The sequence below is a fragment of the Drosophila virilis genome, chromosome X (genome assembly GCF_030788295.1).
Source record: "Drosophila virilis strain 15010-1051.87 chromosome X, Dvir_AGI_RSII-ME, whole genome shotgun sequence".
In the NCBI taxonomy this organism is placed as follows: Eukaryota; Metazoa; Arthropoda; class Insecta; order Diptera; family Drosophilidae; genus Drosophila; species Drosophila virilis.
Window position 1 is genome coordinate 22509761 of NC_091543.1, and position 11830 is coordinate 22521590.

Below are 11830 nucleotides of genomic sequence, written 5' to 3' on the forward strand. Positions count from 1 at the left end.
TAGTTTTGGGCCAAAGTCAAAAAGAAGAATTTAGTTTGCGTATTTAAATCAAACAACTATTAAATGGAACGGTTGCAACCGAAAATTGAATACAATTTTGGGTGGACGCGGACCAGTAAAGCGCCTTTGGACCCAAAATCAAAAGCAGAACCATTCTGGCCAAAACAACAAGATATCCGTTTGTATCAAATGGCCAAAAGTTTCGCTTCGTTGCGTATCAGTTGCGCATAATTGCCAAAGTCATTAAAAACGTTAAATACTAAGTGGTGGAAAAAAGGTGGAATTAAAGCCAAAACAAAAACCACAAGAAAGACCAACAACAATAGTAAACCAATTAAGACAGCTCGACTAGCAGATACCTTCTACCCGAGTGTATCATTAATAAATGCTATATATTTATGCATTCTGTTGCCAAAATTCCCCTTAATTCTTTTGACAAACATATGTATCTCGTTTTGCAATCCGACACATAAAAGCAAACGGATTGAATGTACAATTATGACTACAGGGTATTAATATGGCTAGTTATGTAATTGTTAAATTAAACAACAACTAAAAGCGCAGTAAGCGATGCCAATCAGCAATTTTAATCATGCGACAGACAAAACCTAAACCATTAATGCAACTATTAAAGTCTAGAATAAGAATTCCATTGTAGAACTAAGAGCCAGGTTTTTGTTATTGCCGGTTGAAGGTTTATGGCAGTAAAGAAGGCAGCAGACAATGTTAAAAGAATCTTATTTGTATACCCTGTACTCGGAACTAATACGTTAATCCTAAAAGCCCTAAAGCACACTAGTCGGGAGTGCCCAACTGGAAGTTATCCTGCAATTAGCGTTAAGAGCGCGTCAACAACAATCAAGCACAACACACACAGACACACACAATCTCTATTGTGTCTTCAGCTCCCAAAGGCTAGGAAGTGGAAATACTTAATAATCAAATCCATAACTATTCAATTCAAATATAAGCTATGGGTATGCACCCATTTACCCATTTTTAATGGGTTCAAGGTCTTATCATCGAAAAGGTTTCGATTATTACACCGACCTCTATTTTGAAAAAAAGCGTGCCATTTTGTCGATTTGGGTAAAAATGTTGGATTTCCTTTTTTGATGCCAATCGTTAGAGCTGCTCCTTCCAAATCATCAAAATTTTCTTTAAAAATCGAGGTCGGTGCGAAAATCGAAACTTTTTCGATAATTTTTTTTTAATATCTCGGGTAATAGCTCGCGCGGAGATATGACGTTCCAAAACGACATAACTCCGCGCGGAGATATGACGTTCCAAAACGGCATAGCTCCGCGCGGAGATATTACCTTCCAAATCATTAAGATTTTTTTTTCAAAATCGAGGTCGGTGCTAAAATCGAAACTTTTTCGATGATTTTTTTTTAATATCTCGGGTAAATAATGTCTGATCTTAAAATGTTATACCTTTTTGAATGCGTACGGATCCCTACCATCAACTGGCATTCAAACAAATTAATCATCGATGGGTTGAAAAATGTTGTTGACAAAAAACCGATTCGTTCGTAAATTCAACCTTTTTGATGATTTTTCGGAATATATCCGTCAAATAATGTCAGAGTTTGGAATTTTATACCATTTTTAGCTCGTAAGGATCAGCTCTATCGATTGGCATCAAAAATAGGAAATTCAAAATTTTGACCCAAATCGACAAAATGGCAAGGGTTACATCACGTTTTATTTCAAAATCGAGGTCGGTGCGAAAATCGAAACTTTTTCGATAAAATTTTTAATATCTCGGGTAATAGCTCGCGGGGAGATATGACGTTCCAACACGACATAATTCCGCGCGGAGATATGACGTTCCAAAACAACATAACTCCGCGCGGAGATATGACGTTCCAACACGACATAATTCCGCGCGGAGATATGACGTTCCAAAACGACATAGCTCCGCGCGGAGATATGACCTTCCAAATCATTAAGATTTTTTTTTCAAAATCGAGGTCGATGCTAAAATCGAAACTTTTTCGATGATTTTTTTTTAATATCTCGGGTAAATAATGTCTGATCTTAAAATGTTATACCTCTTTGAATGCGTACGGATCCCTACCATCAATTGGCATTCAAACAAATTAGTCATCGATAGGTTGAAAAATGTTGTTGACAAAAAACCGATTCGTTCGTAAATTCAACCTTTTTGATGATTTTTCGGAATATATCCGTCAAATAATGTCAGAGTTTGGAATTTTATACCATTTTTAGCTCGTAAGGATCAGTTCTATCGATTGGCATCAAAAATAGGAAATTCAAAATTTTGACCCAAATCGACAAAATGGCAAGGGGTTACATCACGTTTTATTTCAAAATCGAGGTCGGTGCGAAAATCGAAACTTTTTGGATGATTATACCCTGAACCCATTAAAAATGGGTATACGGGTATATTGTATTTGTGCAAAATCCAAATGTATGTAACAGGCAGAAGGAGGCATCTCCGACCCCATAAAGTATATATATTATTGATCAGCATTAATAGCTGAGTCGATCTAGCCATGTCCATCTGTCCGTCCGTCCGTATGTATGAACGCCTGTTACAAACATATGCACAAATACATTATACCCTTTTTAAGCTTTTTTAATGGGTTGCGGGTATAAAAAGAAGGTATATTATTTAATCATAGTTGAAGATAAATGGAGGCCATTTTAAAAATGAGTACTTTGTCAAGCCCCTCTTTGATAGAACATTTGTACATATATAATAATCACTGTTTAATAAAACGATTTAATTACAGCATTCGAAATTGTTAAAAACTGTTGACTGCCAATAACAATGGTTATTTGGAAAACAACAAAAAATATTCCAAAATCAACAGCAGCATACAGAATCCCTTGGCCACAATGAGATTTCAGGGCTGCGCTTCGTTGACCGTTAACTTATGTCGGCTCATCTGCTACGATAATTGTCCGTAGTTGATGTCATTTAGTCACTAACACACAACAACAGCAAAACAGGAAGAGCGTTTACGGAAATTGGCATGTCAGCCACAATTTATCCAGTGTTTATGCTTAATATTTAGAATTCCCAATACCAAATGCTTTAGGAAATTCAAGATCGTTACACAGCATATGGCTTTTGCCTGCCAGAATAATGAAGTCTTTACAAAATGTACCCCAACCTTTGGCCTGGCACAAGGTCAAACGGGCGCAGCAGCAGCAGCAGCAGCAGATTGACAATGATATGTTCAGTTGGGTAAATAAAATGAATTAGCATGAGACGCTAATAGGCTGTGTGACACACAAACACAAACACAGACTATTCGATTGGCGATTCGATTGCATAGACATTATAATATATACATTAATATATATATACAAACATATATATGAATATGTATATTAGTAGCGACTATTTGCCAAGACGCAATGCGCACTACGCTTACAGTTGACAGATCACCAGAAGCTGGGTTAGGGGTCTGGGATACTGGCATCGGTAATGCGGGGATTAGGAGCAACGGGAGGAAACCCACTTAAGTGCCATTATAAGTCACCGATTTGCAATACACAAGTCATGATTACAGTTATCCACATGTGATAAACCTGTTTTTATATAGCGTGCCGTAGCCGCCGTAACGAACGTAATTAAATTTAATGGCTTAAATGCTAAAAACAAACAGCTAACGCAGCTAGCGACTCCCGTTTACTGCTCGAGCAAGTTGCGGTACTCGGCTAGGAGCTGTTCCTCCTGCAGCAGCGGCAAATCCAAATAGTCCTGATCACTGTGCGTGAGGTCGGCGTGCAAACGCTTATACGCCTGATATGCCTCCATCTCGGCTTTGGCCTTTTGCAGCACGGCATCTATGAGGGAGCCGGTAGGTGACATGGCCGCTTGTGACGTGGACGCTGCATCATTGCCAATGCCATTGGTGGCCAGCTGTGTCACACGCTCAACGGTCTGCAACAGCTCCTCCTCGCTCTGGATAGCCTTAAGCAGAAAATCCGTTGCCTGCTCCAAATTGTTTTGTGCGCTCTCAAGGGCTGCGCGTGCAGCCGGCTCTGTGAAGCCCAGCTGCAACAGGGCAGCCAGCTGTACGGCGTCAGCGCTTTGCGACTCAAGCAAAGTTGCACGCAACTCAGCGGAATTGGTCTGCAGCAGTTCCACCTAAAAGGATTCACAGATATTCACATATAAGGTCAAGCGCTTGCACAGAGGGACTCGCTAACTCACTGCGCGTGGCACATCGTTTTGGGTGCGGCGCAGCGCCGCCGCCGCCAGGCGACGATCGAACCCCATTTCGGTAAGGGTGCAAACGCTACGCGGATTAACCCAGTCGCTGTCCTTGGTCGCCTGCTTGGCATAGCGTCGGTGCATGGCGCGCTCTCCCTTTGACTGTTTCCGGGCATCGGATAGCTGTTGTTTCCGTTGCTGTATGTACTGAACCGCACGTTCCACGTTGCCCGAACTGGAGCGCAGGGCGAGACGCGCCTCGCTGACCTCGAAGCCCATTTCGACCAGCAGCAGCAGCTGCTCATCGTTGACTTTCAGCTCGCTGAGCACCGCGGCAGCCGCCTCGAAGCGCTCATAGGCGGCATCCCGCTGGTTTTGATGGTACAGCACGACACCTTGGAGCAGATGCAAGCGCATAATAAGCGCACGCTCCGGACAGCCGCGACCCTTAAGCGCGTAAAGACGCGAATAGTTCTCGCCATAGCTGCGCTGAAAGCTGCGCTCGCAGATGCTCAGACGGCGGTCTGCATCCGGCAGTTGGGAGACATTCTTAAGGCACAGATAGCACCACACAATATCTAAATTGAGCAGAGCATAGTTATCCACTGTTTCCAGAAACTTGGAATCGCATGCGTTAAACTGTTCATCCGCCTCGAGCAGCAGTAGCAGCGCCTCCTCATAATCCTCACGGTGCATTGCCACGCGCGCCTTCTCGCAGTAGCCCATACCCGTTAAAAGTGCGCGATTCTCGTTTGGCGGCAGAAACACCGGATTGCCATCCTGATCCTCCATCTATATGGGTAACAAGTATACTATTAAATTCTAATTAAACACGTATATCCTTCTCGAAGCTATGACACTGGCTGATCCCAATTATGCCAGGAACTAACGCTAGAAAGAAACTAAGAAACTAAGCATACCATGGTTCGCCTTCTATATTTGCCAGGTCAAGGTCGCTTTCAAGTAAGAAGAGTTCGTTTAAATATCTGAACGGTATAAAGGTGCGAACAAAGTATATGCTAGTGATACGCTCTTAAATTGAGAGCTCTTACTACATTAATTTTATAGACTGATTGTCCTGACTGACTAGCTGGCCCTGAGTTTCTTACAGCACTTCAAATTGTCCACAATTGTGGGGAAATGGTGAAAGAGTAATATCAAAAATGTTAGCTATCATCGTACACATCTTCATTAGGTGCAACCGCCCTCTCCCTCAAATTGGTGACTTAACCCTAAAACGTCTCAAATGGCTCTTAGTAATGTTGCGAATCGCAATCGATCAAACGATCAATCATTTAAGATTTTTATAAATAATCTTTGGCACTTCATAGATGCCTATTTCGCTGTTGCTATGATTCCTAGAATACCCACCTCCATTAGCTGGCTCTGGGATGCGACCACCGCATCGACATCCGCCTTGATCTTGCCGATTCGCTCGTGCAGTGCCGCGTTCTGGTCGTCGCCCTGTCCAACGATCACAATGAGCTGCTGATTGTTTTTGAGCTGCTGTGCAGCCAGCGTTGCATTTGGAGAGATAATGCGTCCCGCCGAGATGCACTTGACGTGATTGGCATCGCTGAGCTGCAGCTTGGCCGCAATCGTCTGCTGTAGTTTGGAGCCCAGTTCGTTCAAGTCACACTTGATGTCCAGTATGCTGGTGGTGCCATTGCGATTATCTACCCGTCGCACCTTGAACGTGGCCAATCCCGTTTCACTGAACTCCCGACGAGCTGCGAGCTTCCGCAGCGCGTTATCCTGCAGCTCTATAAGTACGCACTTGCAGCGTGATGCGTCGATACCCAGCTGGGTGCCGTAGTCATCAGCCAGATGCTGTTTAGAGGGCAAACAAAATGCTTACAGTTTGCACATGGTCTGACCGGGTTGCACTTACTTCAATGGAGGCCTCAATGCTGCCCACGCCTTCGGAATAGTAAGGCTCCTCCCACAGCTTGATGCTTTGGGCCTGCAGGCGGGCACGCACCTGATTAAAAATATTGTCAATCTGCGACATGGGAGCTGTGCGTGACTGCTGCTCCAAGTGCTACTCAAAATGATGACTGCGCGTTTTTCGTTTCACTGCTGATGAAATTGTTTTGGGTTAGCATAATAACCAAATAGAGCACCACGTCACATAGCCTCAGTGCAAAATGTGCCTTTGTGTGCGCATTATGCATATATTTACCTGCAAGTCGTCTTTGTTCCCTTTGTTGAACGTGTGCTGTTGAAATAAATGCGTGGTGTTTGTTTCGATTCCTTGCCGATAGTTGTGCCGATAGCCGATAGCACGTGTAATCGATGTATCGATTGGCAACGAAAGCAGCTTTTGTCTGTGTGTCGGACGTTGCTGCGCAATTTATGGCGTTTGTATTTCAAAATGCTTTTTTTTTCTACAATTCCTGTCAACTATTTATGCAGAAGAAAAAACAATACTTAATGACAGGATTTGTTGAACAATTTGTAAACCGAATGTGTTAGTAAAATTTTTTGATTGAATGTGCACAAAATGTTGTGTGTATTTCATCGAAGCATATTTACATATGTATTCTAACAAGTCTTGCAATGAGCAACTGGAAAACCGCTAGACTGATTATCGACTGCGACTGCTCCTGCTCCTGCTGTTGCTGCTGCACCTGCAACGTTCCGGTTGACCGCCGGCAGTTGAACATTTCGCGTCCTGCGACGCAGGCAGCGCTGCCGCTGCTGTCAAAGTTGGCCACCTGACGGTGGTGGCTGCAGCTTGGTGCAGCGCCTAAAACTATTTACCAAGCGCTGGCTGTGCCGGCAACATCGCAGTGTAGAACAATAACATTTACAAAGAGAGCGAGAACAGCAGCAACACAGAAACAAGTAAAACACATAAAATGTGCACAAATAAATAAGAAAATTATTGTAATTGAAGCTATAGCGAAAATCTAAAGCTGAAACTGAAACTTCTACCGATGCGCACCAAATTGCAAGTGTTCAAATTCGAAACGGAATGAAAACAAAGCAAAAGCCAACTGCTGCTGCTGCGACGAGCGCTGCGACGAGCGCTGCCGGAAGCACTCGACTGACAACCGTCAGGCAGCGCAGCAAAGAAGAAGATTTAATCAGACTGAGACAGCGCCAGCCACAGCCACAGCCACAGCAATGCGAACGCGAGCGCAAGCACGAGGCGGCCAGAAAGGAGAGAGAAGCGCAGGCGCAGCTGAAGAGAGCTGCTGTACTCAGGAGACGAACGCCGTCTCCGGCGCTGGCGTCGGCGCCGTCAACAGCGCGTCCGTTCTCAAAGCCCATCAATGACAGAGCAAAGCCGCAGCCGGCAAAAGCTGTCAAGCAGCCGGAGAAGATCCACATAAAACCAGACGCTGCCTCTACTGCTGTTACCTATTGCGCTGGCCCTGCCCCTGCTGCAGCCACAGGCAATGGCACAGCTGCCGCCACCACTCCTGGCTCCGGCTCCAGCTCCGGCACCACTGACGAGGAGACCGCGAAACTTCGACTGCAGCTAGAGCATTTGGCGCAATTGTCGCAGCAGGACTTCGAGCGTGAGTTCCGCCACTGGATGACGCAGGAGGGCATCGAGGGCAAAATGCATGCACATCTGCGCATGGATCTCATCAACACCTTCAACAGCACCTCGCTGGGTAAGTGGCATCCGTTTTGCGGTAGAGCAGCAGCAGCGCATTAATCCCCCCCCCCAATTTTACTGTCAGGCCAGCTGCTAAGCAAGGCGTCAGCGACCGCTGCACAGGTGAGCCAGCAACAGAATTGCCTGCTCCTGTCGCCCATAGCGCTGGCGCTGCACACGCTCGTCGCGGAGTTTCTCTATGAGCAGAACTTCCATTACACGCTCTCCGTTTTCTGCAGCGAGATGCCGCATCGCCATACGCTGCCCGATTTCGAGGGGCGGGCCGAGTTTCGATTTAACCAGGAAGAGCTGCAGCAGGTGCTCACTGCAGTGTTGGGCGAGCACAGGGAAACGCCGGCTCAGTTCGGGCAGACGTTAGTTCAGACTTATAGCAAACCGAAGCAGTCGCTGCTGCTGGCGCTGCTCAAAACTCTGGTGGGTTTGCGTCGCACGGATTTGACACAGATCAGCGAAAGCACAATGACACATAGGACATGGGAGACCAGGACAGAGGCCACGCAAACAGAGCCGGATGTGGACAAGAGCCGGCTGTACCAGACCGAGGAGCTAGTTGCGGCCGCCGACGGACGCACTGTGTTCATTGGACCACGCGTCTCACAGTCGCTGAACGGCGTCGAGCAGCAGCTATCCCAGCTGATGCACTACATGAACGCACTCTGTAAATCCTGTGCGCCACCTGTCGAAATAATCCCGTACCAAGCGTTTGAGAAGCTGCTGCAGCAGGAGATACTTGAACGCGAGCGTCTGCTAGTTACTGGACAAACGCTGGGACCTGGACAGACGGCCATACAGCTGCCAGAGCTGACGCAGGTGCAGGAGACGCAGGTGGCGAGACAGGATGGCAACACAGTGTTGTCCCCGGTGGGGCCCATACAATTGCCGGCGGATTCGCCATCAGTGCCAAAGCTGCCGCACTTGCATGCGGAGCAGGTGGCCAGCCTGGCCATGGTGCAGCAAGCTCTGCAGAAATTCCAGCAGCAGACGCATCAGCCCCAGGATTGCATGTACATAACGCTGGACCGGCTGGAAGCGCTGGTGGGCGAGCTCGCCGGCTGTGTACAAACGCTGAGCAATGTGCTCAATCTGGCCATGGAGCAAGAGTACGCCGTGGGCAGGCACAAAGGCTTTAAGTTGGGCTATCGCGAGGGCTTCTCCCATGGCCACTATATGGGCGTGCAGGAGGGCATGCAGTGCCAGAAGAAACAGCAGCACCGGGACACCTCCAGCCAAACCCAAACACTGTCAGCACCAAGCGCAATGCAGACGGTCGCCACCCAAACGAGGCGACTGCGCCAGCGGCACATTACCACCAACACGGATCCCTTGCAGCAATGCTTGAAAGATGCCGCCAGCCAGACGACTCCAGCTCCAGTCCCAGTTGCGGCTGCAGCGCCCGTACCCGCTCCGGCACCCGCTACCAAAGCAGCACCGTCACGTAGCTATGAGCAATGGATCTATGAGATGCTGCACAGCCATAGTGGTCACATCTTTTTGGAGCGTGTTGAACTGTCGCTGAACAAAGCACTGGAACAGCAAAAGCAACGCCTGGATGAGCTCTTTGATGTAAAACTGCGTCATCACGCTGAACTGATGCGCCTAAGTCGCAGGCAGAGCTCCTGGCGCGTGAGTATTGCCCACCAGCTCGACCCCAATTTGCCCTTAGTCCCTAATTAATCTCCATTGTAGACTCTGTGCCGGCATGTAGAGCGCGACTCGCACTCCTCGGAGGCCCGTGAACTAGTGCACAAGATATTTCGGCTGCTGGAGCACTACGAGGCCCATCACCAGCTGCTAGCCGAGAAGATACAGCAAACGGAATTGGCTGCCGAGCAGACAGCACGCATCCAGCCGGTATGGACCGACGCGGAGATCAACAATGATGTCAGCCGTCTACCGTCCGCATTAAGTAGACCCAAATCGAAATCGCCACCAGTACCGCCTGCATCAACAGCAAGGACAATATCCGCATCGTTTCCACACAGTGTGCTGGGCTTAGATGCGTCCTCAACTGGTGCTGGCCCGACTGCTCCGCCCGCTCCCGCAGCTGCTGTTGAACCACCAAGACCGCAGCTAAACAGTGTTGCTACCAACACCAATGGCCAGATTAAGCACACCATTGCGGATGCACGTGCACAAGTCGTGCCCAGCTTCAATGAAGCGCTGCTTAGCGCCAAGTAGGTACAACCCATCGAATGCTTCACATGCACTCGACTAATTGATCCATCAATATCCACAGAAACCGCATGCTGCAGCTGGAGCAGGAGAGCGATCTGCTGGAACAGAGCTTCCTGGGCTATCTGGAGCGTGCGCGCGCCCAAAAACAGAAGCTCAATATCCGCGCTAGTTGTGCCCGCGAGCGCCAGCAGATTCATCGCACATTGGACAGCTTTCGGGAGTGGCAGCGACGCATACGGCGTGAGGATGTGCAGCTAAACACGGCGATTCCGCCAGTGGCATCACCCATTTACAGTGGCTCCGAGCTGGATCAGGAAAGTTATCAGTTCACCAATGCCATTGCCGTTGCCAGACGCAAACTCTTCTCAGAGCTACAGGCTACCTCACACCCAGTGCTGCCAGCAGCTGCAGCGACGTCTCCGCAGTTGGAACTGGAGCTGGAGCTCCCAGCAATGGCAAACAAAATGCTGGCCGATCAGGTGCAGCATGAGACACAACATCTGCTGAGCCGCGTGGAGGCGACTTTGGCGCGCGTCTCCCAGCCCGCCAGCCTGCAACTGATGACCGCCGAATCGCAGCTCGGCGCTGAGCTGGAAGCTGACCTGCTAAGCAGCGGCACGCTTTCCTCGCTGCCAGACATGGACAGAGTGAGCAGTGGTGGGGATGGCGGCGATGAGGCGATAACGCCGCCCGCCAGTCGCAAATTGCAGCGTTCGATGGCCAGAATGCATCAGCTTTTTGGCACCCATGCCGAAGCACAGCCTCCGACGCGAACAGATGCTTTGCCAAAGCCTAACACGAAGCCACCATCGCGTCCTTGGAGTGCACCCACAAGTATACTGAATTCCACCTGCCCAGCCACTCAACTGGCCCAGCGGCCGCACACAGCGCCAAGCAGCCGCACTGAGGTGACTTCACCTCAAGCCGGGGGACCAAATCTTCTGGGCCTGCTGGACGCGCTAAGCGATGTTGGCAACACAACGGCTAATTCAAGCAGCCTGGGCAGCAACCTGGGAAGCAATCTGGGAAGTAATCTGGGCAGCAGCCTGGATAATCGTCCCACTGCCATGCGTGAGGTGTACGCGCAGCTGGTAAGCAATGCCTCATCCGCATCACATGCATCCTCAAGTCCGGCGCTTTCACATAGTCTGGAGTTCTGGAAACGCATGAATCTGTGATGAAACGGCGACGTGACGATTGTTTTGCTGGACGCGCTCGCAGAAGTGTTGCTGCGATCCTGACTAGCAAAGCCATCGCCTCCAGGCCAGCCCAGCCCCTTCAATACAATAAAGCTTAATACACTCGTGCATACACATAGTCTATAGTTTATATTCTTGATAAGTTAGTAGCTCTTTTTAGCGCGGCTCCTCCGAAATTATGTCAGTATGTTCAAAGCTCTTAATATTTATATTCATATCATATTAAATACAGTATGTCGAAGTAGTTAGCTTACAAACAATTAGCTATAAACGAAAAAATTAAGTATCCTTCGGGTGGAGGAAATTCAATATAAAATAAGAGGTGGACCAAGTTAAGTTAGATTTAGTTATATTTTTTTTTAGGCTAAGGAAACCAGCTTTAAGGCGAGGCATTGGTTCGAGCGGAATCCCCAAAAATGATTCCTTGCCGCCTGCAGCCTTGATTTAAGTGTAATTCTCGTTGACCATGCATACACTCAGAAGAACAGGCTAGATTCTCAATAAATTGTAAAAATTCGTTTTTAAATAGAATTTGCCTTTTCTTTGAATAAAAATATCTAAAACCCATTTGTAAAATTTGAAATATGTAGAAGAAAATATCTAAGTCAAAAGTTTTTCCAAAAAAAAAAGA

The 11830-nt window shown here is 47.7% G+C and overlaps 2 protein-coding genes across 5 annotated transcripts; one reads left to right on the top strand and one right to left on the bottom strand.

Annotated features, from left to right (window-relative positions):
- Nucleotides 1-3541: 3541 nt before the first annotated feature.
- LOC6631593 (NEDD8 ultimate buster 1) lies at nt 3542-6517 on the bottom strand. Of its 2 annotated transcripts, none has more exons than XM_015171199.3 (5): nt 6377-6517; nt 6086-6273; nt 5566-6024; nt 4195-4986; nt 3542-4128 (listed from the first exon to the last, which is right to left on the bottom strand). In XM_015171199.3, exons 2-5 carry the CDS (start codon nt 6203-6205, stop codon nt 3667-3669), a joined length of 1833 nt encoding a protein of 610 aa, XP_015026685.1. In that variant the 5' UTR covers nt 6206-6273; nt 6377-6517; the 3' UTR covers nt 3542-3666. The 2 variants fall into 2 exon arrangements, with proteins under 2 accessions (XP_015026685.1, XP_002055445.1); XM_002055409.4 differs by having other exon boundaries at nt 6086-6270; nt 6377-6510.
- Nucleotides 6518-6587: 70 nt separating this feature from the next.
- unc (uncoordinated) lies at nt 6588-11766 on the top strand. Of its 3 annotated transcripts, none has more exons than XM_002055408.4 (4): nt 6588-7820; nt 7890-9448; nt 9512-9999; nt 10062-11766. In XM_002055408.4, exons 1-4 carry the CDS (start codon nt 7172-7174, stop codon nt 11176-11178), a joined length of 3813 nt encoding a protein of 1270 aa, XP_002055444.1. In that variant the 5' UTR covers nt 6588-7171; the 3' UTR covers nt 11179-11766. The 3 variants fall into 3 exon arrangements, with proteins under 3 accessions (XP_002055444.1, XP_015026422.1, XP_032295596.1); XM_015170936.3 differs by having other exon boundaries at nt 6607-7820; nt 9512-10003; nt 10062-10187; XM_032439705.2 differs by having other exon boundaries at nt 7644-7820; nt 7895-9448.
- The last annotated feature ends 64 nt before the right edge of the window (nt 11767-11830 follow it).